Below are 25,618 nucleotides of genomic sequence, written 5' to 3' on the forward strand. Positions count from 1 at the left end.
TCTTAAGTGTCTCAAACTGTCTGAGCTGAGATGCCGCAATGAGGAATTTCACCAGTCTGAAACATGAACGCGCGTCCCCGTCCGAAGCTCCTTATAAAGGCAGTGTAAGAGCCAATTTACATGGTTGTAGTGCCATGTGTTATATTTTATGCATTGGTTTTGTTTTTATGCATTTGTGTTGATTTCTGCCTGTAGACAGCCATGCCTGCTATTGGTTTATGGCATCAGTTCCCATTGCTCACCAGTAGGTGACTTACGTGGCTACTTAGTGGATAATGGGACTGATGACAACCAGGTGTGTTTTCAACCGTCACGTCACGTCGACACGGCACGTTGTTTTGTTATAGGAGTGTTATTTTTTTTTGTTATTGTTTGTGTAGTGTATAGTGTTTGTTTGTTCTTTTGAAGGTACCTTTGGCATTTACTTCATATCACATGCAATTGGTGCATGCAGTACTTATGTGGTAAATAAACCCATTTGGGGTATTATTGGAACGGACCTTGTGGACATTCAGTCCTTTCACCAGACGACATACAGCAGCAGCCACAGACGCGTCAACGTATGTTTTAGCCGGTTTCAGCCTCCTCAGGGCTTTATAGATTTATTGTTTTGTTTAATCAAGTTAGGCCCTTATAGGCAGCCAATAGGGAAGTGTGCAGATGAAATCGCAAAAAGTCAATAGTTAGACACACCTGTCCAGCTCATTAGAATGCAACAGACGATGCAGCCGTGTGAAAATGGTTGCCGATATGCGGAAGCGCTTTGCAGCCGATCAAAATGAAATTAGATTAATGTATCGTTTGTCATCATATATAGTACAGCTCGTGGTGCACCTGCCGCAGCGAGCGCGCACACACACACACAGTACTGTATAGCCTACGCGCATAATGAATGAACAGTATAGGCTTATATATTCTAATGACTTGTTTTATTAGGAGAGCAGCAAATATACTGCACTGCCAGCCCCATAGACCGTAGTACAGTCCACCATGCAGTCCGCTGGTACGCCCGACTCTGGCGGCCTTAATATGTGTACTGTACATAGGTAGGGCAGAGCATATAGTATCTACTAAATCCTAATGAAACAAGTAATTTGAATAATATAAGCCTATATACCAGGGGTCAGCAACCTTTTTGACATGGAGTGCCTGTTTGAAATATAGTTGTAACTAGTGTGCCTCAACAATATTCCATGCATCGTAAATATTTTTTCTCATAATCAGGTATTTTTAATGATAATTTTTACATTATTACATCATTATCGTTATTATTAACAATATTATTATGATGGTTGTATCAACCCTAAATCTGAGTTGGGGGGGGGGGGGGAATGCAATGCAGACAAACAGCTGCATACAGTGCGACCATTTCACTCACATTTGCCCATTCATTTTTGGACACATCACACACCATCGGTGTGTGTACTGTACGTGTGCTGTCATAGCTCCACCTACAGGCCTAATGGAGAACACCAGGATGTGAATGGAGGGTGAATGTGAGGTATATCGTGTAAATAAGTTTTGATTGATCGCAAGACTACACTGTAAAAAATATATAATAATAAGTTACCAGAACTTAAAAATATTGAGTTCAGTTACTGTGCATTAAGGTTTTCAGTTTTCAATCCATAATAATCCAGAAAAATAAGTACACAACCACATTATTTCAACCTAATAAAACTATGTTTATTGTCATTGTTTTAAGAACACAAGTTGACTTGGTAATACTCACATTTTGAGTAAAAAATATGGCTTTTAACATGTGCAATGTTCAATGAAATAGAAAAATAAATAATAAAATTAGTTGATTAATCCCACTGGTCACAATGGTGACCGTAATAATATTTTTGTTATAAGGCTCTGCAAATGTTACTGAATGATGTAGCAATGTATTTCCAGCTAAATTGAAATAATAAACAAATAAAGGGTCTCAATTAAATATGTGGTAGTAAAAAGAACCTGTGGGAGGATTTCAACAAGATAAATGCGACAACAAACAGTGCAAAATATTTCACTATAATATTTCAAAGCAAACATTTTTTTTTTTACTGCTGCCCCCTGTGCCTATGCAAATGCCCCCGCGTGCCTATGCAGGCACGCGTGCCTAAGGTTGCCTACCCCTGCTATATACTGTTCATTCATTAGACACGTAGGCTATACTGGCGCACACAAGATTTATGGAATATTAATGCAGTCTATTTCCACACGATTAGCTTTAGTTCTTATTTATCCACCGTCATTTCAGTGTTGGTGTATAGGCTATATAGTGTATTTCAATATCAGTTTAATTGATTAATGATATATTCGAAGGAATGCAGGTTTATAGCTATATCAAACAAAGGTCTGTCCAATCAATGGGATATATTGCATGTTGACCTGCATTCTTTCAAATGTATAATTAATCATTAAAACAGATATGTAACTAATAATAAATACAAATTCCACAGAAGGCATTAAATAATTATTATCATTTCACAATAATTGCATAATTGTGTTTGAATATCTGAGTAATTAAAGTAATTATTTGTCCAAAATAGCTGGTTCAGATATGGTTAATCCAGCTGCCCTGTGATCAGATGAATCCATATTATTTATTTTTCTGGCATCCGCGTAATTTCTTATCATAAAAATATTGTCATATTTATTTTAATTATGATTAAGTAATTAATTCCAAGGAGGCCTGTATAGGGTTGACATGAAGGAATCACTATGATTCCTCCCAAATAAAGCCATTACGAACGGAGAACACAGTCTGTCAAGTTAATACAATTTTCAATCAGTCAATCAATCATAAGTGTGCTCCTCAGCACTCTTAAATTCTGCTCAGCCACGGCAAAATCCGATCTCAGGAAAATTTGGGGAATTGCGCTACTAGCGCTAATATGTCTTAAATGGGCAGAAATCTGCCTGAGAGGAAATTTGTTGTCGTAAATCCGTTCGGGAATGAGACCCATTGTCACTAATTTACACTGGCACACACAGGACCACTTGACTTGGCTTGATTCATTCATCAGTAACTCACGGTTAGCCACTAACATGCATTGCAGTTTCTGTAGGACCAGTTCAATGCTGGTCACATACTGTACATGGAATAAGTCTATTTCTGGACTAAGAATGTTTGCTCAATAGAGATCATCATTTCCTTCCATGTCCAGGACTAGTCTAGAACTACAATCCATGTCTTTGATACATCAAGGGTAAATCAAAGTATTATACAGAAGCACTGGCATGGAGTTTTACTGAAGCACTGGCATGGAGTTTTACTGAAGCAGTGGCATGGAGTTTTACTGAAGCACTGGCATGGAGTTTTACTGAAGCACTGGCATGGAGTTTTACTGAAGCAGTGGCATGGAGTTTTACTGAAGCACTGGCATGGAGTTTTACTGAAGCACTGGCATGGAGTTTTACTGAAGCAGTGGCATGGAGTTTTACTGAAGCACTGGCATGGAGTTTTACTGAAGCAGTGGCATGGAGTTTTACTGAAGCACTGGCATGGAGTTTTACTGAAGCAGTGGCATTACTGCTGTCAGACTTACACATTAACAGAGTAGGGCATGGTAGGCTGACTTACATATTAACAGAGTAGGGCATGGTAGGCTGACTTACACATTAACAGAGTAGGGCATGGTAGGCTGACTTACACATTAACAGAGTAGGGCATGGTAGGCTGACTTACACATTAACAGAGTAGGGCATGGTAGGCTGACTTACACATTAACAGAGTAGGGCATGGTAGGCTGCCTTACATATTAACAGAGTAGGGCATGGTAGGCTGACTTACACATTAACAGAGTAGGGCATGGTAGGCTGCCTTACATATTAACAGAGTAGGGCATGGTAGGCTGACTTACACATTAACAGAGTAGGGCATGGTAGGCTGACTTACACATTAACAGAGTAGGGCATGGTAGGCTGACTTACACATTAACAGAGTAGGGCATGGTAGGCTGACTTACACATTAACAGAGTAGGGCATGGTAGGCTGCCTTACATATTAACAGAGTCGGGCATGGTAGGCTGACTTACACATTAACAGAGTAGGGCATGGTAGGCTGACTTACACATTAACAGAGTAGGGCATTGTAGGCTGTCAGACTTACACATTAACAGAGTAGGGCATGGTAGGCTGTCAGACTTACACGTGGGCACAGAGCAGGCTGTGGTAGGCGGTGAGAGGTGGGTAGTCTAGACCCCAGTAGTTCAGGTCATTATCAGTGGTGTTGAAGTACCTGGAGGGATGACAACACAGAATTGAAACCCTGAATAAAGTCAAACATGCATTTAATCATATGTTTTCAATTCACACAATTCAAATATCAACTTTTGTACGTTTTTTTTAACAATTCGATTATTCATTTGCATATAGAATATAGAATATTCGTTGACAGCCCTGATGCAGACTGACCAGTCCTTGACAGGGAGGTTATAGGTCACTTCCTGCCAGTGTCGTTGGGCTTCATAGTCGCCAAACATGGGTGGTTTCCCTGCCCCTGCGGAGACACATTCACTTGTTATATTTCTTGAACACTGTTTCCACAGGTGTTCAGGGTCTGTGGTGTTCAGGGTCTGTGGTGTTCAGGGTCTGCAGTGTTCAGGGCCTGCGGTGTACAGAGTCTGTGGTGTTCAGGGTCTACAGTGTTCAGTCTGTGGTGTTCAGGGTCTGTGGTGTTCAGGGTCTACAGTGTTCAGTCTGTGGTGTTCAGGGTCTACAGTGTTCAGTCTGTGGTGTTCAGGATCTACAGTGTTCAGTCTGTGGTGTTCAGGGTCTGTGGTGTTCAGGGTCTGTGGTGTTCAGGGTCTGTGGTGTTCAGGGTCTACAGTGTTCAGGGTCTACAGTGTTCAGGATCTACAGTGTTCAGTCTGTGGTGTTCAGGGTCTGTGGTGTTCAGGGTCTGTGGTGTTCAGGGTCTGTGGTGTTCAGGGTATACAGTGTTCAGGGTCTGTGGTGTTCAGTCTGTGGTGTTCAGGGTCTGTGGTGTTCAGGGTCTACGGTGTTCAGGGTCTGTGGTGTTCAGGGTCTACAGTGTTCAGTCTGTGGTGTTCAGGGTCTACAGTGTTCAGTCTGTGGTGTTCAGGGTCTGTGGTGTTCAGGGTCTGTGGTGTTCAGGGTCTGTGGTGTTCAGGGTCTACGGTGTTCAGGGTCTGTGGTGTTCAGGGTCTACAGTGTTCAGTCTGTGGTGTTCAGGGTCTACAGTGTTCAGGGTCTACGGTGTTCAGGGTCTGTGGTGTTCAGGGTCTGTGGTGTTCAGAGTCTGTGGTGTTCAGGGTCTGTGGTGTTCAGGGTCTACGGTGTTCAGGGTCTGTGGTGTTCAGGGTCTACAGTGTTCAGTCTGTGGTGTTCAGGGTCTACAGTGTTCAGGGTCTACGGTGTTCAGGGTCTGTGGTGTTCAGGGTCTACAGTGTTTAGAGTCTGTGGTGTTCAGAGTCTGTGGTGTTCAGGGTCTACGGTGTTCAGGGTCTGTGGTGTTCAGGGTCTGTGGTGTTCAGAGTCTGTGGTGTTCAGAGTCTGTGGTGTTCAGGGTCTACGGTGTTCAGGGTCTGTGGTGTTCAGGGTCTACAGCAGGGGTGGCCAACCAGTCAGAGACTAAGAGCCACAAAAAAATGACTGTGGTACCACAAAGAGCCACACCATATACCAGCGTTTCTCAACCTTTTTTTTCAGTCACGGCACCCTTCATGTGTTTATAGGTCTCACCCTCTGGCCTCTGAAGTTGCTAATGTCTTTTTTATTTGGGCCTCACAGGGTTAAAAGTACCCTGTGAGACCCACGGTTGCAAAATTACAAAATCACTTTTAGCCATTTAAAAAAATAATGTTTATTTAAAAAATGTTAAAGGGGAAATATTTTACTATTTCTTTCACTATTTGGGCACTTTTACACAATTCCTGTGAGTCTATGGAACACCTAGGTTTTTTTCAAAAAAAATGCATTGTTTTGTATTTCTAATCAAGTACTAAAAACCGCATTTTTCTACCTCAAGATCTTAAGCCGTTTTGAGGCTGGGCTCCAACCACTGTGTGGCCTGGTGCCAACTGCCACATCAACTGCCACATTATTATGCAGCTGAGAAATCTCTGACATCACAGATATGCACATTTTCAGATGACTCAGTTCAGTGAGGGTGAATATTGTGAGAGGAGAATTGGAAGAATTCGCCAATATGAGAATTAGAGACATATATCCTATTAATATAAGTCCACATAGCTAAGAAACAATGGTAAACACTGAAAAAAGCCATTTATAAGATAGTTCCCCTTTAAGCACATGTATAGTCAATTGGTCCTGTTGTTCAGCCTCACAATGCTATTTGATAGTAAATGTGTTTATATGTCCCACCCTCTGGCCTCTGAAGTTGCTAATTTCTTTTTAATTTGGGCCTCACAGGGTTAACCTCTTAAGCCCGAGATATACAGTAAAAGTGTATATTTTCAGCATTATGTTTGTTTACCAATTATTTTAACTGTTATTAGTGAAATATAAGATTATAGAAATCTCAGGGCATTGAGTCGGAAACCGGCGCATATTGACAGGAGGAAGTGGCACAGCCAAAAGTGAGTGTATTCTTTTGAAGGAAGAGACTCAGGGCTTTCAAATTTCGAAAAACGACCCTACCCAGCTCACACCAGCCCCTGTCAATCATCTGACTTCTGGATTTACTTTTTAATTTCTCTTATTTTTTGGGATTATCTCCCACAAACCTGAACGTTATTGCCATAAAACAGAACGCAGTTAGTTTCTCTACCTTTCTGTGAACGTGTCTTGCAAAAAACGGTGTTGCAATATGATGAAAAATGGTGGAGAAATTTACATTATAAAAAAGATGGCAGAATTCAGTACTGTATCTACAAAACCTTCTGTTTAATCATCTTCCCTTTATTCATTTGCTTAGATTTTTCAGGTCTGGTCAATTTTAGCATGGTGTTATTTACAGTCAAAGATAATTTTTTTTTTTAAATAGAATTGATATTCTCCTTTGGTTCATTACAATTTACTCAAGCCTAGTAACAGACACACTATTTCTGACACTGATCCATATATGTCCCTAGATTCAGATACCAAGAACATGCAAATGGACCATTTAAAAAAAATTGTAAATGTTTATTCTACGTCCTTATGGAATGAGTGACATAAAAAAAAAAAGTAAAAAAAAAAGAAAAAAAGTAAAAAAAAAAAAAAAAAAAAATGTATGGATGGAAGAGCCGCACATTGACGGGCAAAGAGCCGCATGCGGCTCGCGAGCCGCGGGTTGGCCACCCCTGGTCTACAGTGTTTAGAGTCTGTGGTGTTCAGAGTCTGTGGTGTTCAGGGTCTACGGTGTTCAGGGTCTGTGGTGTTCAGGGTCTGTGGTGTTCAGGGTCTACAGTGTTTAGAGTCTGTGGTGTTCAGGGTCTGTGGTGTTCAGGGTCTGTGGTGTTCAGGGTCTGTGGTGTTCAGAGTCTGTGGTGTTCAGGGTCTACAGTGTTCAGGGTCTGTGGTGTTCAGGGTCTACGGTGTTCAGAGTCTGTGGTGTTCAGGGTCTACAGTGTTCAGGGTCTGTGGTGTTCAGGGTCTGTGGTGTTCAGGGTCTACGGTGTTCAGGGTCTGTGGTGTTCAGGGTCTGTGGTGTTCAGGGTCTGTGGTGTTCAGGGTCTACGGTGTTCAGGGTCTCTGGTGTTCAGGGTCTGTGGTGTTCAGGGTCTACAGTGTTCAGGGTCTACAGTGTTCAGGGTCTACAGTGTTCAGGGTCTACAGTGTTCAGGGTCTGTGGTGTTCAGGGTCTACAGTGTTCAGGGTCTGTGGTGTTCAGGGTCTGTGGTGTTCAGGGTCTGTGGTGTTCAGGGTCTACAGTGTTCAGGGTCTACAGTGTTCAGGGTCTGTGGTGTTCAGGGTCTACAGTGTTCAGGGTCTGTGGTGTTCAGGGTCTGTGGTGTTCAGGGTCTACAGTGTTCAGGGTCTCTGGTGTTCAGGGTCTGTGGTGTTCAGGGTCTGTGGTGTTCAGGGTCTACAGTGTTCAGGGTCTACAGTGTTCAGGGTCTGTGGTGTTCAGGGTCTACAGTGTTCAGGGTCTGTGGTGTTCAGGGTCTACAGTGTTCAGGGTCTGTGGTGTTCAGGGTCTACAGTGTTCAGGGTCTACAGCAGGGGTGAGCAATTATTTTTCCCAGGGGGCCGAATGAGCAACTGAAAATATGTTCGGGGGCCGGGCCAAAATTCCAAACTCAATTATGCATAATATACATTTTATTTCTATATAAAAAGCAGTAAATTGCATTGTTTTGACCCCTGGTAAGAGTGTATGTTATTATTTGGCAATTAAAAGGTGAGGTTAGCTTTCAAAAATATCATTTATTCAAATAGAATTTATTTCCAAAATGATAAACAAAATGTGAAACATTAATAACAAAGGGCATTTTGAGTTTCATATACTATTGAAACAAGGATTTTCTTAGCTTTCTAAAGACATCACATCATCTTATAGTAGGGCTGACCTTCGAAGCTTTTTTTGGCAATCGAAGCTTCGGGGCCGAGCTTCGATTTTAATTCGAAGCTTCGAAAAAAAATTTAAAAAAAAATTTAAAAAAATATTTTTTTTTAATATTTTTTTTTTAATATTTTTTTTTTTATCTTATGTTGTGGGACTTGTACAGCACTTTCGTAAACGTTGTTGTTTTTAAATGTGCTCTATAAATAAAGTGGGTTGGATTAATTAATTAAGTAGCCCCTTTCGTGACTGACGCATCCAACAAGGTTTCACTCGGCTGTGTGATTTAATTCAAGGTGGATCGCTGTTGTCGTTTGAACAACTTCAGATTTCATGGGAACTACCAATCCCCCAAATCAAGAATGTTTAAGATGAATGAAGTAAGATTTTGATTATTTGAAATATGGCCTGTGTAGACTAAACTATGCACAGAATTATGTCAGTCTACAAGGTCCGGATTCTACATGGTCCGGCAATGTAGACCTTGTAGACTCCACTACAGACCAATTATCAGTGAATGTTCATGCATTTTTAAGAAGGGCAACTTCAACAAAAAAACAAAGAACTCACCAAAACATCTCAGTAGCACCTTATCTAAATGTTATATTTCATATATGGAGATTCATATTTATTTATGTATTGCATGCATTTCTACATTTTATTTCCTATTTTGTTTATTCATCCCAGTATCTTTCTTTCTTATGTGTGGAATTCTACAAGGTGCGCGCACACACCTACACACACACACTTACATTTAGTCATTTAGCTGATGCTTTTATCCAAAGCGACTTACAAGTTCTGTACGACAAGACAGCAAGAAGGGTACAACTCTATCAGCTGAGTAACAATGTTCATCAAAGTGTTGCGTGTTACAGTGTAGGTTAGTTTATTAGGACAAGTGCATGACAGTAAGGTTAGTCACGGTTAGATTTTTTTTAATCATTTCAGATAATGGTTGAAGAAGTGAGTCTTTAGTCGACGGCGAAAGATTGGAGGGGATTCGGCTGTCCTAACTGGGATGGGTAGTGCACACACACACACACACACACACACACACACACACACACACACACACACACACACACACACACACACACACACACACACACACACACACACACACACACACACACACACACACACACACACACACACACACACACACACACACACACACACACACACACACACACACACACACACACACACACACACACACACACACACACACACACACACACACACACACACACACACACACACACACACACACACACACACACACACACACACACACACACACACACACACACACACACACACACACACACACACACACACACACACACACACACACACACACACACACACACACACACACACACACACACACACACACACACACACACACACACACACACACACACACACACACACACACACACACACACACACACACACACACACACACACACACACACACACACACACACACACACACACACACACACACACACACACACACACACACACACACACACACACACACACACACACACACACACACACACACACACACACACACACACACACACACACACACACACACACACACACAGGTTTATGCGGGGGGACCAATGACTGTATACAGCCTGATGGGATCCAGCCTTTCTAAAGGGTCTAGAGACATGATTTTAACTGCTAAAATCATTATATTTTTTTGTTAACACAAAAACCACTTGACATTTTCCCAACTCTCAACAAATAATAATAACTGAAATCACTCCCCCCATGGGGACCGGTCCCCATGAGGGGAGGATTTCAGTGTATTGATTGATTGATTGAAAACTTTATTAACAGATTGCAGAATGGGTACAGTACAGTACAGCTCAATACATACAATTGTTAAGGGGATGCAGACCAGAGAAAGACTTTCGTCTTGTTTACATCAGGGTCCCCCATTTTCAATTCATCATAACATATATGAGCCATGTCACTTCAATGAGGTGGGATGGCTCCCTGTGGAGCAGAGGGTCTCCTTTCTGAAACTGGGACATATGTATAAAATGTTAAATGGATCTGCCCCCAGATATTTATGCTCTCGCATTGTCCTGCGTGGCCAGGTCCACGACGGTCTGGACAGCTCTCAGTTTATGAGCCTAGAAAGGGTTCCTATTCACAGAATGGCTTTCTGTCTACAGCCTGCCGGCTGTGGAACTCTCTGCCCAGGGCCATCCAAAACTCCCCCACTATTGCTGTCTTCAAGAGGGGTGTGAAGCGACATCTGCAACAATACAGTAGGTTGCAGATGGTGCTTGGCCACCACTCTTGAAGAACAGGAACATGACATGCTGTAATGAGGCTCTTTCAGAAAATTGTGTTGTCTATTTTATCTTCTTAACTCTTTCTTTGTGATTTATTGTATTCTTCTTGGGACCATGTTGGAAACAAGTCGACAGACTTTCACATGTTATCCTTGTACCCCTTGTTTTTATACTATTGTATAAATTGTATGTACTAAATAAAAATCAAATCAAATCATGACATACATGACATACAGATAGACAGTATGTTCATTGGCTTCATTGGCATACTATCAACATCACTGTTAGGCACTTCACAGAACCAAAAAAAGCAATACTTGCTTGCCTTTTCAACATTAAACATTAAAGATGTTCTCTCAGCACAATGGTGACCTTTATACCATACAATCAATTAAAAAAAAATGGTACACCTATACCTCTTGTACAAAAAAGGAGGCACAAATTGAGTTCATATTGTCAAAGCTTTTTTCAAACAGCTGTTGCATTTTATTTTAAATATATGTCCTGTGACAAATGCTTTTTTAACTTTGGGACACAAAAACAGGGTACTGTTGTATGCATTTAAGTTCTGGTTTCTTTACTTTTATTGAGCAGCACAGGATGGACCCAAGTGTGGTGTTAAACCAAGAATCAACTTTATTCAAGGCGACTAGATGTGCAAAACAGACAATGGGTCTCATTCTCCAACGGACTTAAGACAGAAAATGTGCTCTTAGGGCCATTTAAGACATTCGATTTTGGGATTCCCCAACCGTGTTAAACATGCAATATATCCCATTGGGACAGACATTTGTAATTTTATATAGCTATAACCTGCATTCTTTCAAATGTATAATAAATCAATAAAACAGATATCTAACACAGTTGGGGAATCCCTCCCCAACCGTGTTAAACATGCAATATATCCCATTGGGACAGACATTTGTAATTTTATATAGCTATAACCTGCATTCTTTCAAATGTATAATAAATCAATAAAACAGATATTTAACACAGTTGGGGAATCCCAAAATCTAAGATGTGTTAAATGGCCCTAAGAGCACATTTTTTGTCTTAAGTCCATTGGAGAATGAGACTCAATAACTATCTTTCCCTCTTAATTTGCAAAAAAAAAAAAAAAACAGGAAACTAGAACTTAGATACATACATGACCAATCATGGTCCCTACATAGAAGCAGTTCCGAGGAATCTCTGTGGGGGGAAGAGGAAACACTTCCCCCACATCTTAAAAGCCAGGTTACATTAACGAAAAGTAAAAACCAGAAGAAGTCACAGAGGACTTACAGAAGAAAGACAAGTTCTTCGGATAGTAGAGAAGAAAGTGAAAACGCTGACACAAACCTGGGAAGTGTCAGTAATGAAGCTGCAAAAAAAGGATCGTGCCAGAGTTTACAGTAAAAAACATTATTGCCTGTACTGTGCCATGCAATGCCATAAAATGGCAAGGCACTTAATCCGCAAGAACACTGATGAAATATCTGTAGTAAAAGCTATCTCTTTTCCTTTGAACTCAAAGGAACGAAAATTGCATTTTGACCTGATAAGAAACAAAGGAAACCGAGCCCATAATAATGAAGTCCTAAAAACGGGTAGTGGAACACTAATCCCAAGTCAGCAAGCTGGGAAACCAGGCAAAGCAAGTGATTACATGCACTGTATCAATTGTGAGGCTTTGCTTAAAAGAAAATAATTATGGAGGCACATGTCAAGGTGCAAACTTTCACAAAAATGCAGCTCAACCCAACCAGGAAGAAGTCGAATACAATCTATCTGTGCCTTTGCACAGCCCGTCCCTGATGGTGTAAGCAGAAAGCTTTGGGCGCTGGTAAATGCTATGCATCAAGATGAAATCACAGACATCATCAGACAGGAGAAAAGTATCTTGAGACTAGGGGAACATTTGTACGCAAAGCATGGACATGACAAGACCAAACATGATTATATTAGACAAAAAATGCGACAAATCGAAAGATTGATTCGGCAAGAACGCAAAAATGGCCGACTGAGACGAGTTGAGGACTTATTTGTACCTTCCAACTTTAACTTAGTGGTTGAAGCAGTAAATTATGTTGCTGGCTTTGATCAAGACAAAAACACCTACAAAACTCCATCCTTAGCTCTAAAGCTTGGACATAGTCTCAAGAAGATGGCAGACATTCTGGAGTGTGAAGCCAAGATGGCAGTATCGGACAATGAGGCGTTTCTCCGGAACCTGGAAAGGAGTCGTAGTCTTTATGAGAAGAAGTGGAATGTGTGTGTTTCGTCACGTAAAGAGGCACAATGGAATGCTCCTCAGCTCATTCCTTTTACGGAAGACGTTAAGAATATGCACATGTACCTTGACAAATGCAGTGAAGAGTACAAACTGCACCTTGACAAAGATCCAAATAAAAATAACTGGGCAAAGTTGGCCAATTTGTCAAATAATTCTGTTCAATCGCAGAAGAGAGGGTGAGGTGTCCAAAATGCATCTGAGTGCATTCACCCTTAGAGATACGTCTAGTGTACATTCAGATCTGGCAGGAGGACTTTCAGAGTTAGAGCAAAAGCTCTGTAAGCATTTCCAACGCATCGAAATAAGGGGAAAAGAAACAATAAAGTACCCATCCTCTTAACACCGGACATGATGTCATCAATGGAAGCCCTGGTTATACATCGCCGTGCCGCTGGTGTTCCTGATGAAAATCCCTATTTCTTCTCCAGACCTGAGACAGAGAATCATTTAAGGGGATCTGATGCAATCAGACGGATTGCAAAGGAATGTGGGGCGAAGCATCCTGAAACCCTGTCGTCAACAAAGCTGAGAAAGCACATATCCACACTGTCAACTGTTCTCAACCTGAAAGATAATGAAATAGACATACTGGCAAATTTTCTTGGCCATGACATCCGTGTCCATAGACAGTACTACAGACTACCAAATAATAATAATATGGTGAAAAAGTGAGGAGTTTGATGGACATTGCGTCTATAGGTACAACTTCAACCCAAAAGAATAAGAGAAGAGAAACAGAGTATGACAGCGATGACCCCCAAATGGGTATCATATTAACATATTTACATATATTTACATATTACATATTTACATATTAACATATTTTTCTAAATTCTTTGCAAACTTTAGAATTTACAGATGAATGAGGTACAGTGCTGTATTTGTTCATTGTTTTAACACATAAGAGAATAACTGTTGAGTCTGACTGTGAAGTCCCAAAAACAGGTATTTCACAACGTAATGCACTCCTGCTATTTGGAAAATTGCCTAATGAAACCATTATTTTATTTGAATTGTCACAGTCTGTTGTTGATTGATTGGTCATGTATGTATTTAAGTTCTGGTTTCTTTTCTTTTCTTGAGTAGCACAGGATGGAAGCACAGGATGAACCCAAGTGCGGTGTTAAACCAAGAATCAACTTTATTCAGGCGACTGGATGTGCAAAACAGACAACTCTGTCCCTCTTAATTTGCAAAAGAAAACCAGGAAACCAGAACTTAAATATATACATGACCAATCATGACGGCAAGACACAGCTGGTGGGGGAATCCACAGAGACAACAGATTGTACCGGGTATACACTACCCGTTACTAGGGATGGGTACCGAATTCGGTTCTTTTGAGGTACCGAACCGAAACACGTCGGTACTACCGAGTATCGACTCAAGTGAGATACCGAAAAAAATATATATATATTTTTTTTACCTTTTTTTTTTACCTTTTTTATTTTCATGTCAACGTTCACACGCACAATATATGCTTACCTAGGATTTGACTTGATTCAACAACAAAGCAGTTGGAGCAATGGCAAGCCGAAAACGGTCGAAATTGTAGTTATTTGAAGTTAGGATTTTTTTTTTCACGACTGATGTAGGTAAATAATTTTTTTTTAGACTAAAGTACCGAAAAAAGGTACCGTTGGGTACCGGTATCGATTCACAGGTATCGGTACCGTATCGGTTCAAATGTGAAAGGTACCCATCCCTACCTGTTACCCTCTATGCCTATAGGAGGCTCAAATCAGCAATGATTTAGAACAAACCTTACATTTGTCCTTGCCAAATGCATAAATGTAACATTCTATTAAACAAGCCTATAACTGGTGTAGGATAGTACATAGGAACTCTGAATAGGCTTGTACATGTAGGAAACCGTTCAAACAAATGCTAGGAGCAAATATTTGTATTTGTTCAGTAAATTCTCCTTGCACTTTCACGTTGAAGGGCAGTGATCCTATTTTTTACATAAAACTTCACCGCTGTCCAGCTTCTTTCCATCAGTGCTTCTGGAGAAGCTGTAATACAAGCAATGCAGTCCAACTTTCTTGGTACTTTACCAGATTTTATAAATGTCATTAGTGTATTTTCAACAGCTTTGACCTCCGCACGAGTCCAACTCCTCTTCTTTCTGGATTCTAGTGAAAGAAAGAAAAGACAATCAGGCATACAGACATTTATCCAGTTAAAGTTATCCGGCTAACTCAGTTATCCAGGTACAAGAAACAGGGCCCTGATATGTATTCAACATTAACTGGAGATTTAAAAAGCTAAAGTACATGTAGTAAATATTTACAGGCCCATATCTCCTGCTGTCAGACTATCTCCTGCTGTCAGGTGTTATCACTTAGGCCCTATTCAGACCCGACTTTAACATCCGTCTTTAGTGATCCCATCCCAATAGGACAGCTTGTGCCTCCACGTGCATCTTGAGTGATCACTTTTTGTTGACAGAAACAAATCCAATTTTCCTCTATTTAGTAGAAAAATAATTGTTGAATCAGTCTTCTTATCAGTTTTGGACTATAGTGATGTAATTTATAGGCATGCTGCGGCATCAACTCTTAAACCTCTGGATTCTGCATATCACTCAGCTCTTAGATTTATTACTGGTGACAGATATGATACTCACCATTGTGTCCTGTATGATAGGGTGGGTTGGCCTTCTCTTACAGAAAGGCACAACAAACACTGGTATTTATTTATTTTTAAAGCCCTTATTGGTATCTGCAATGTCTCCATCAAACTCACTTTTAAGATGTGGAGGAAGTGTTTCCTGTTCCCCCGACAGAGATTCCTCGGAACTTGGCAGAATATATTCTTCACCACTGCTGAAATCCTGCGATGCATGAGTTATTGCAGGAAGACAACACTGGTCAGGGGGTAAGGCTATGAAATGCTCTGTCAGAGTTCAAGTTTAAGGTTGATGTTCTTTAAAAACATTAGTTTTGGTTTTAAATTGCATATTCATTTATTTATTGTCACACAGAGCAGAAGAATTTTGCCAAAACAAACCAATAGTATCCAGCTGCAGAATGGCAGACCAGCCACACTCTCAGACCCAAACGCATTTCCTTTGATTTAATTATACATCAAATGATTTATGTCAAGGATTGCAATGCCTCGCTTGAATGAAGTTAACTTTTCACCTGAATAACAGCAACATTCAGGGTGAATGTAATGTGAGAAAGTGGGATTAAAAAATATATATATATTTAAAGTTTTTTTTTATTTTTAATTAATTTTTTTGATCGGATCGGGAAAGATTGGTATCGGTAGATACTCAAAATCACATGATCGGATCGGGAGCAAAAAAATGTGATCGGGACATCCCTAGTAAATATAATCAAGTGTTAAATCAGACTTTAGTTCCAGCTGGAGTAAAGCTACCCTGGAGTATACAAAGTTATTCAAACTAGCTGCTAGTGATGTTTTGTTCACGAACGTCCCGATTATTTTCATGCTAAACACAGAAAAAAGCCATTTATAATGCATGTCCCCTTTAAATAATATTGCGACAAACACTTTTCAGTGCACATCACGCTCTGCTCTGAACACCTGAATGGCCCGTTCTAACAGCTGTTCACCAGCGGTCCAGTCTGTGCCACAGTGACTCATATTTCGCAGAATGGTAATTGTATAAACAAAACAAAATATGCTATGCTCCCCATTATTCGTCCCACTTTCAATATGAAAACTTACAAATATGCTGTCATCAGGGTCATCAGCTTCACCAGAATGTGATCCATGAGCACTGATTTTGTCTGTGTCGCTTTCAGAATCCAGGCTTCTTTCCTAAGGGTGAAAAACAATACACTTGAATTGAAATTGGAATGAAGCTTTGCATGTCTGTAGTCATGACCCTAAAAAAACTGAGTTTGTTGATTGATTGATTGATTGATTTTATTGTGGTTTAGAGACATCATCCAAGGGATAAAAACATGAAAATGCAAGCACTTATTTCCATCATGGTCCCTGGTATTAAAAAACAGGACATACATCAACATAAAACAACATCATAAAAACATCAACATAAAACATTAAGATACAATATGCATAGCCTATACAGTTGAAGATAAAAGAATAATAAATAAAAAATGCTACCCTCTCTTTCCTATGCCGATAGCCATGATCATACATGCTTTTTGAAGCCAGTTAACCCGGGGGAGTCTATGCTTTACACAAACGGTTCATGCGTTTTGCTAATCTGACGTTTCTGGTCATGTGACATATGCGCCCAATCGCGTGACGCGCCCATTTCCGCCTCGACCAGCAGCAAACCCTAACCGTTCTATCGCCATGCTCTAAGACAAACTCTAACCTTAACCAACTTTGAAAGAGTGCCTAAGCTTAACCGGGGAAAGAACTTGCCGTCACACGATTGGTGCGACCAGAAACATCAGTGGCCAATCAGAGCGCAAAACGGGAACGCGGAAGCATGCACCACTTGGGTAAAGCAATGACGCAACCCGGGGGCCTGTTTAATGCTGCTGGGCAGGCTGTTCCACAGTACTGCTGCTGAGTAAAGGAAGGTCTGCTGGCCGTAGGAAATGAGTCTAAATCTAAATGGAACTATGTTTGTGTCTCTACCTCTGGTTTCATGGCTATGGTTGTTCCTTACATACTGAAAGTAATCTTGAAGGTAGCTCCCCTTTACAAACTCTATATACTCGGCATAGCTTTATCATTGATACTATTTTTTCCACCCTCAGCCACCCCAGGCTGTTGAAGTGGGGCTGGTCTAGGTGAGTACGAGTGGGGAGCTGCAGTACTATCCTAACTAGCTTGTTCTGGGCAGTTTGAAGTCTAGTTCTCAAGTTGCTGGGGGCACTGTCATACCAGGACAAGCAAGCATAGTCAAAATGACACTGAACCAGTGCCCCTGCAAGTGCTCTAAGAGCTTTCCTGTCCAGGTATTTTGAGTTTCTAGCTAGGAATTTTATTCTGGTGTTGACCTTGGCTATTACCACTTGTTTTGCCATGCTTTCCCCTGAGAGTGTGTTTTCTAAAGTACACCCTAGATACACCACTGATTTGGTACTGGTGACCATTGAGCTACCTAACTGTATTTTGAAACCTTCCTGTGTTTTCTGTTTCCTAGTGGTAGTAAATAAAATGGATTCTGTTTTACCTAAATGGAGAGACAGCCGGTTTTCTGACAGCCACTGACTGACATTCCCTAATTCCATGCTAAGTCTGCTTTCAATATCCGTTTTGTTTTTATTTGACACCATGAGAGCCGAATCATCTGCGTAGAGCAGGAGATCACATGAGCAGGCTGACTGCATGTCATTTATATAAAGGAGGAAGAACAAGGGCCCCAGCACACTTCCCTGAGGGACCCCGCAGTCCACCGTCCTCAGATCTGAAAGGACCCCTCCCACCTCTACACGTTGTTCCCTTCCCCTCAAGTATGAGCTGGCTCAGTTTGTGGCCATATCATTAGAACATATCGCTGTTAACTTCCTTAAGAGGATAATGTGGTCCACCATGTCAAATGCCTTTTGTAGGTCTAACATCACCATGCCACAGAGATTTCCTCTGTCTATCTCTTTCTTAATGTGATCTGTTAGAAACAGAAGACAGGTGTCTGTGGAGTGGGACTTTCTAAAACCTGATTGAAATTCATATAGCAAGTTATGGGATGTAATATATTGATAAATTTGTTCATATATAATCTTTTCTATGACCTTGGACATGACACATAAGATGTACACAGTCCGGTAGTTACCATGGTCCTGTTTGCTGCCTTTTTTGTAAAGTGGTATTACTCTGGCCAGCTTAAGCTCACTTGGAAACGTTCCCGATTCAATGGAAAGATTCACAATATGCGTTATACTGGGTGAAATAACCTGAGCTGCATCCCTAAGGAACCTAGCGGGCATGTTGTCTACTCCTGTAGCTTTATAGGGTTGAGCTCCAGAAGCGTTTTAAGCACTGTCTCCTCTGTCACTTTTTTAAAGGAAAAGGCATTTGTCTGTGCCCCCTTTTTTGCATAGTGATCCTGGTTATGGGCTATTCCATATTGGTCTGTCTGAATGGGCAATTTAGCGATTTAGTGTTGGCATTAAGGGGATTTGAGCACCTGCCCCTCTAAAGTCCTGTGCACGTCCCTGTGTACAGATATAGATATAGTAACTAGAAAGAGTAGGCTAGGGATAGAAATCTATGGGATATGTACAGACATAGTAATAGAAAGAGTAGGCTAGGGATATGTACAGATAGATATAATAACTAGTAGTAAGAGTAGGTAAGGGATATGTACAGATGCATGTGATGACAGAGACACACAAAGCCAGCATGTAGGCGTTATTTATTTCTAGCGTGTGAATGAATGAATGAATGAATGAATGAATGAATGAATGAATGAATGAAAACTTTATTTAACAGATTGCAGAATGAGTACAATACAGTACGGCTCAATACACACAATTGTTAAGGGGATGCAGACCAGAGAAAGATGTTTGTCTTGTTTACATCAGGGTCCCCCATTTTCAATTCATATATTCATATCTCTTAAATGTGCAACATTTGAAAAACAGACCTATCCTTACCTGTTTTACGTTTTCCATGTCCCCGGATAAACATTTCTTGTGGTGCAGCATCTTACACCTCGTCCTGGTCGATTGTGCTGTCCGACTGTAGGCATTAAATAAAAAAAACAGTTGATGTTACATTCCAGATAGCTTTCATTAGGCTTTGTGCATTAGGGTGGGCCATTTTAATGGGGAATTAAAATATGAGTTAATTTTTGGGATAGGAAAACTAACCTACATCATCTTGGGTTTCAAAATGGTAAAATTGGTCATGTGGCAGAATGAAAATTCGAATCCTTTCTTTTTGCACTTCAAAGGCACTGAGGTTTGTAAATTGTCTGTATTGAGCCGTACTGTATTGTACCCATTCTGCAATCTGTTAAATAAAATGTTCAATCAATCAATCAAACCATACAAGCTAGCTGTCTAGTTAGCTTGCATTAGCTCACTCTAATTAGCTCGCTAGCTAGATTGCTAGTTAGCTTGCTAGTAGGTATGATAAGCGAAAAGCTTATCATAAAAAAACACATATATTGACCGAATCATTTGTCCAAGTCATAACTGGTAGCTAGCTAATGCGATCTAGCTTGCTAGCATGAGCTGTCTTACTAACTACATAGTTAGCGCGAGCTAGCTTGCTAAACAGGAAGCTGACTTGCTAACTAGCTAGCGCGAGCTAGCTTGCTAAATGGGTACAATACAGTACGGCTCAATACACACAATTGTTAAGGGGATGTTCAAAATGTGCTTTTTTTTATTTGCTTACCTCGTATCCATTTAATCTTTTCCTCTGGCCTATATCGATATGTTTGTACAGCATGTACTGCTGCTGCTGCTACACCACCAGCACGCTAGTCAATCAGTCTTTCTGTCTGAATCAAATTGCACCTGTGTGGGGGATGGGCGAATGCGGTTAGAGTGTTGGGGGATGGGCGAATGCGGTTAGAACGTTGGTAACCGTGGCGTCCACAGAATTCAGTATATTTTTAAGCAGCTCTGGGCTTGGGCAAAAGTCAGGACATGTTCTTGACGACGTGTGCTTGTTTGTTTGGAGAGATAACATACAGTTAATGTGCTCAATGGACAAAAAAAACTATTTGTGTAGGTACATATTACATATTAATACATATTAATATAATAATATAATAACAATAATTTTATTTGTATAGCACTTTTCATACAGAAATTGCAGTTCAAAGTGCTTCACAACAGTAAAAAAATACAGGCATAAACTTCTTCTGGCCCCTGTAATTGTCCTAACACAACCCCCTCCAATGTACAGTAAATTACCAAGTATGGTCTTGTCAATATTCCAATGTACAGTTTTGTTTGTACAGTTGTACAGTGTCCCCCCCCCACCCCTCCTACCCAACCTCCCCCCCCCCACTCCTACCCAACCCCCCAAAGGACCAAAAGAAAGACCTCACGAGAACTGATCAACACAGTGAAAGAGAGGAGTCTTTAGTAGTTACTGCAGGTAAACACAGTGAAAGAGGAGTCTTTAGTAGTTACTGCAGGTAAACACAGTGAAAGAGATGAGTCTTTAGTAGTTACTGCAGGTAAACACAGTCAAAGAGGAGTCTTTAGTAGTTACTGCAGGTAAACACAGTCAAAGAGGAGTCTTTAGTAGTTACTGCAGGTAAACACAGTGAAAGAGAGGAGTCTTTAGTAGTTACTGCAGGTAAACACAGTGAAAGAGGAGCTAGTTCCTTTGGCCAGTCGTTGAGCATCCTGATGGCCTGGGGATAGAAGCTCCTTCTGAGTATCTCTGTGCTTTCCCTGAGACTCTGGTATCGCTTGCCTGAGCAGTTCAAAGAGGCAGTCAAATCATAACATTTATGACATACAAGATATACAAATATACAGTACTGTTTATTTACAGACAGAGTCCCCACCTCCCACCCCACCTACTCACCCCCCCCCCACCCCACCTACCCAACCTCCTCCAATGTACAGTTTCTTCCCCCTCAAATGTATATACTCTCAAATGTATATGTAACAGTAATCTCTTCTTAGAAACTGTCTATTAATCAGAGTTTCCAACGCCAGGGTCTACAATACAGTATATGACAGGCATTGTACTCTTAAACAGTACTGTACTGTATATTTGTAGATCTGGTATGTCATAAATGTCTGGATGTAACAGTACTGTCTATCTGTATGTCATGTATGTAATGTATGTTATGATGAATTGAAAATGGGGGACCCTGATGTAAACAAGACGAAAGTCTTTCTCTGGTCTGCATCCCCTTAACAATTGTGTGTATTGAGCCGTACTGTATTGTACCCATTTAGCAAGCTAGCTCGCGCTAGCTAGTTAGCAAGTCAGCTTCCTGTTTAGCAAGCTAGCTTGCGCTAGCTAGTTAGCAAGCTAGCTTGTGCTAACTATGTAGTTAGTAAGATAGCTCATGCTAGCAAGCTAGATCGCATTAGCTAGCTACCAGTTATGACTTGGACCAATGATTCTGTCAATATATGGTTTTTTTTATGATAAGCTTTTGGCTTATCATACTAACTAGCAATCTAGCTAGCGAGCTAATTAGAGTGAGCTAATGCAAGCTAACTAGACAGCTAGCTTGTATGGTTTGATTGATTGATTGAACATTTTATTTAACAGATTGCAGAATGGGTACAATACAGTACGGCTCAATACACACAGTTGTTAAGGGGATGCAAACCAGAGAAAGACTTGTTTACATCAGGGTCCCCCATTTTCAATTAATCAAGTTTCTTTATTAGTTGTCATACAAAAATACAGAATACTTTTATATGAAATGCTTCTTTCTGTTTTGCTCCTGAGAGTGTGCTAGATAAAAATAGATAAGTATAAAATAAGTATAAAATAGAAAGTGTAAACAAAAGTGTTCAATATGCATGATATATACAATATACAATGCAGAGTAGAGAAAAGGTTACTGAGTTACAATACAATATACAGTACAATGCAGAAGTGGGATGAGGTACAACTTAGGGTAAGGTGCAATGACGTATCAGTTGTAGTGCAAATCTCTTTACCAATAAATATAAAGTGTGTTAAAGTGTCTAAAGTGGGTGCTACAGTGAGTCCCCGGCTCCCACCCCACCTACTCACCCCCCCCCCCCACCCCACCTACCCAACCTCCTCCAATGTACAGTTTCTTCCCCCTCAAATGTATATACTCTCAAATGTATATAATGTAACAGTACTCTCTTCTTAGAAACTGTCTATTAATCAGAGTTTCCAACGCCAGGGTCTACAATATATGACAGGCATTGTACTCTTAAACAGTACTGTACTGTATATTTGTAGATCTGGTATGTCATAAATGTCTGGATGTAACAGTACTGTCTATCTGTATGTCATGTATGTAATGTATGTTATGATGAATTGAAAATGGGGGACCCTGATGTAAACAAGACGAAAGTCTTTCTCTGGTCTGCATCCCCTTAACAATTGTGTGTATTGAGCCGTACTGTATTGTACCCATTTAGCAAGCTAGCTCGCGCTAGCTAGTTAGCAAGTCAGCTTCCTGTTTAGCAAGCTAGCTTGCGCTAGCTAGTTAGCAAGCTAGCTTGTGCTAACTATGTAGTTAGTAAGATAGCTCATGCTAGCAAGCTAGATCGCATTAGCTAGCTACCAGTTATGACTTGGACCAATGATTCTGTCAATATATGGTTTTTTTTATGATAAGCTTTTGGCTTATCATACTAACTAGCAATCTAGCTAGCGAGCTAATTAGAGTGAGCTAATGCAAGCTAACTAGACAGCTAGCTTGTATGGTTTGATTGATTGATTGAACATTTTATTTAACAGATTGCAGAATGGGTACAATACAGTACGGCTCAATACACACAATTGTTAAGGGGATGCAAACCAGAGAAAGACTTGTTTACATCAGGGTCCCCCATTTTCAATTAATCAAGTTTCTTTATTAGTTGTCATACAAAAATACAGAATACTTTTATATGAAATGCTTCTTTCTGTTTTGCTCCTGAGAGTGTGCTAGATAAAAATAGATAAGTATAAAATAGAAAGTGTAAACAAAAGTGTTCAATATGCATGATATATACAATATACAATGCAGAGTAGAGAAAAAGTTACTGAGTTACAATACAATATACAGTACAATGCAGAAGTGGGATGAGGTACAACTTAGGGTAAGGTGCAATGACGTATCAGTTGTAGTGCAAATCTCTTTACCAATAAATATAAAGTGTGTTAAAGTGTCTAAAGTGGGTGCTTGCTACAGTGAGTTGTTTATTTAAAGTGAGTGTGTACGTGTGGATGTGTGTGCTGTGAGTGTATTTGATGGTTTGTTACATAGTGTTATTGTCGTTGAGCATCCTGATGGCCTGGGGATAGAAGCTCCTTCTGAGTATCTCTGTGCTTTCCCTGAGACTCCGGTATCGCTTGCCTGAGCAGTTCAAAGAGGCAGTCAAATCATAACATTTATGACATACAAGATATACAAATATACAGTACTGTTTATTTACAGACAGAGTCCCCGTCTCCCACCCCACCTACTCACCCCCCCCCCCACCCCACCTACCCAACCTCCTCCAATGTACAGTTTCTTCCCCCTCAAATGTATATACTCTCAAATGTATATGTAACAGTACTCTCTTCTTAGAAACTGTCTATTAATCAGAGTTTCCAACGCCAGGGTCTACAATATATGACAGGCATTGTACTCTTAAACAGTACTGTATATTTGTAGATCTGGTATGTCATAAATGTCTGGATGTAACAGTACTGTCTATCTGTATGTCATGTATGTAATGTATGTTATGATGAATTGAAAATGGGGGACCCTGATGTAAACAAGACGAAAGTCTTTCTCTGGTCTGCATCCCCTTAACAATTGTGTGTATTGAGCCGTACTGTATTGTACCCATTCTGCAATCTGTTAATAAAATGTACAATCAATCAATCAATCAATCAATCAATCAATCAATCAATCAATCAATCAATGTCTACAGCACTACACAGTGTGTAATGTGATGTCTCTACAGCACCAGTGTGTAATGTGCAATCTATTAATAACATTTTCAAGCCTTTGAATACAGTAATTAAATTTACAGTCCAATGAAATGAGGAGTATTGTTTTTATAGTGGTACTATGTGCACAAATGACCAAATGTTACACACTTACACACACACACACACACACACACACTGCAATACCGTGTGTAACCACAAGAGCGTTCACATGCAATACCGTGTGTAACCACAAGGGCACACACACACACAGATTCAGGAACCGGACCCCGCCAAGCAAACTCACACACCGCAATACCGTGTGTAACCACAAGGGCACACACAAAGTCTGGAAAATTTACTTCCAGGGGACCTATTTTTTTTCTCAAAAAAAAATAGCACCAGGCATATCAGCAAGCTGTTTTCTATTGATTGCAATGCTCGTGCCCGTGGGGACCAGGACTCGGTCCCCACGGGAAAAATGGGTCCCCACGGCGTGAGTGATATGTCAGGTCATGGTCCCCAGCAGGATAGAAAAACAAACAAACAAACAAACAAACAAACAAACAAACAAACAAACAAACAAACAAACAAACAAACAAACAAACAAACAAACAAACAAACAAACAAACACACACACACACACACACACACACACACACACACACACACACACACACACACACACACACACACACACACACACACACACACACACACACACACACACACACACACACACACACACACACACACACACACACACACACACACACACACACACACACACACACACACACACACACACACACACACACACACACACACACACACACACACACACACACACACACACACACACACACACACACACACACACACACACACACACACACACACACACACACACACACACACACACACACACACACACACACACACACACACACACACACACACACACACACACACACACACACACACACACACACACACACACACACACACACACACACACACACACACACACACACACACACACACACACACACACACATCGAAGTAAAAAA

At 40.6% G+C, this 25,618-nt stretch overlaps 1 protein-coding gene across 1 annotated transcript in view; it reads right to left on the reverse strand.

Annotated features, from left to right (window-relative positions):
• Positions 1 to 25,618, reverse strand: part of alg6 (ALG6 alpha-1,3-glucosyltransferase) — a 139,012-nt gene that overhangs the window by 97,872 nt on the left and 15,522 nt on the right. The window contains exons 2-3 of the mRNA XM_084310150.1: positions 4,406 to 4,490; positions 4,140 to 4,229 (exon numbers count right to left, since the gene is read on the reverse strand). Coding sequence (XP_084166276.1) covers positions 4,140 to 4,229; positions 4,406 to 4,490 — 175 coding nt within the window. The remainder of the gene's footprint in view (positions 1 to 4,139; positions 4,230 to 4,405; positions 4,491 to 25,618) is intronic.

This window comes from Notolepis coatsorum (assembly GCF_963971535.1).
Source record: "Notolepis coatsorum genome assembly, chromosome: 3".
NCBI lineage: Eukaryota > Metazoa > Chordata > Actinopteri > Aulopiformes > Paralepididae > Notolepis > Notolepis coatsorum.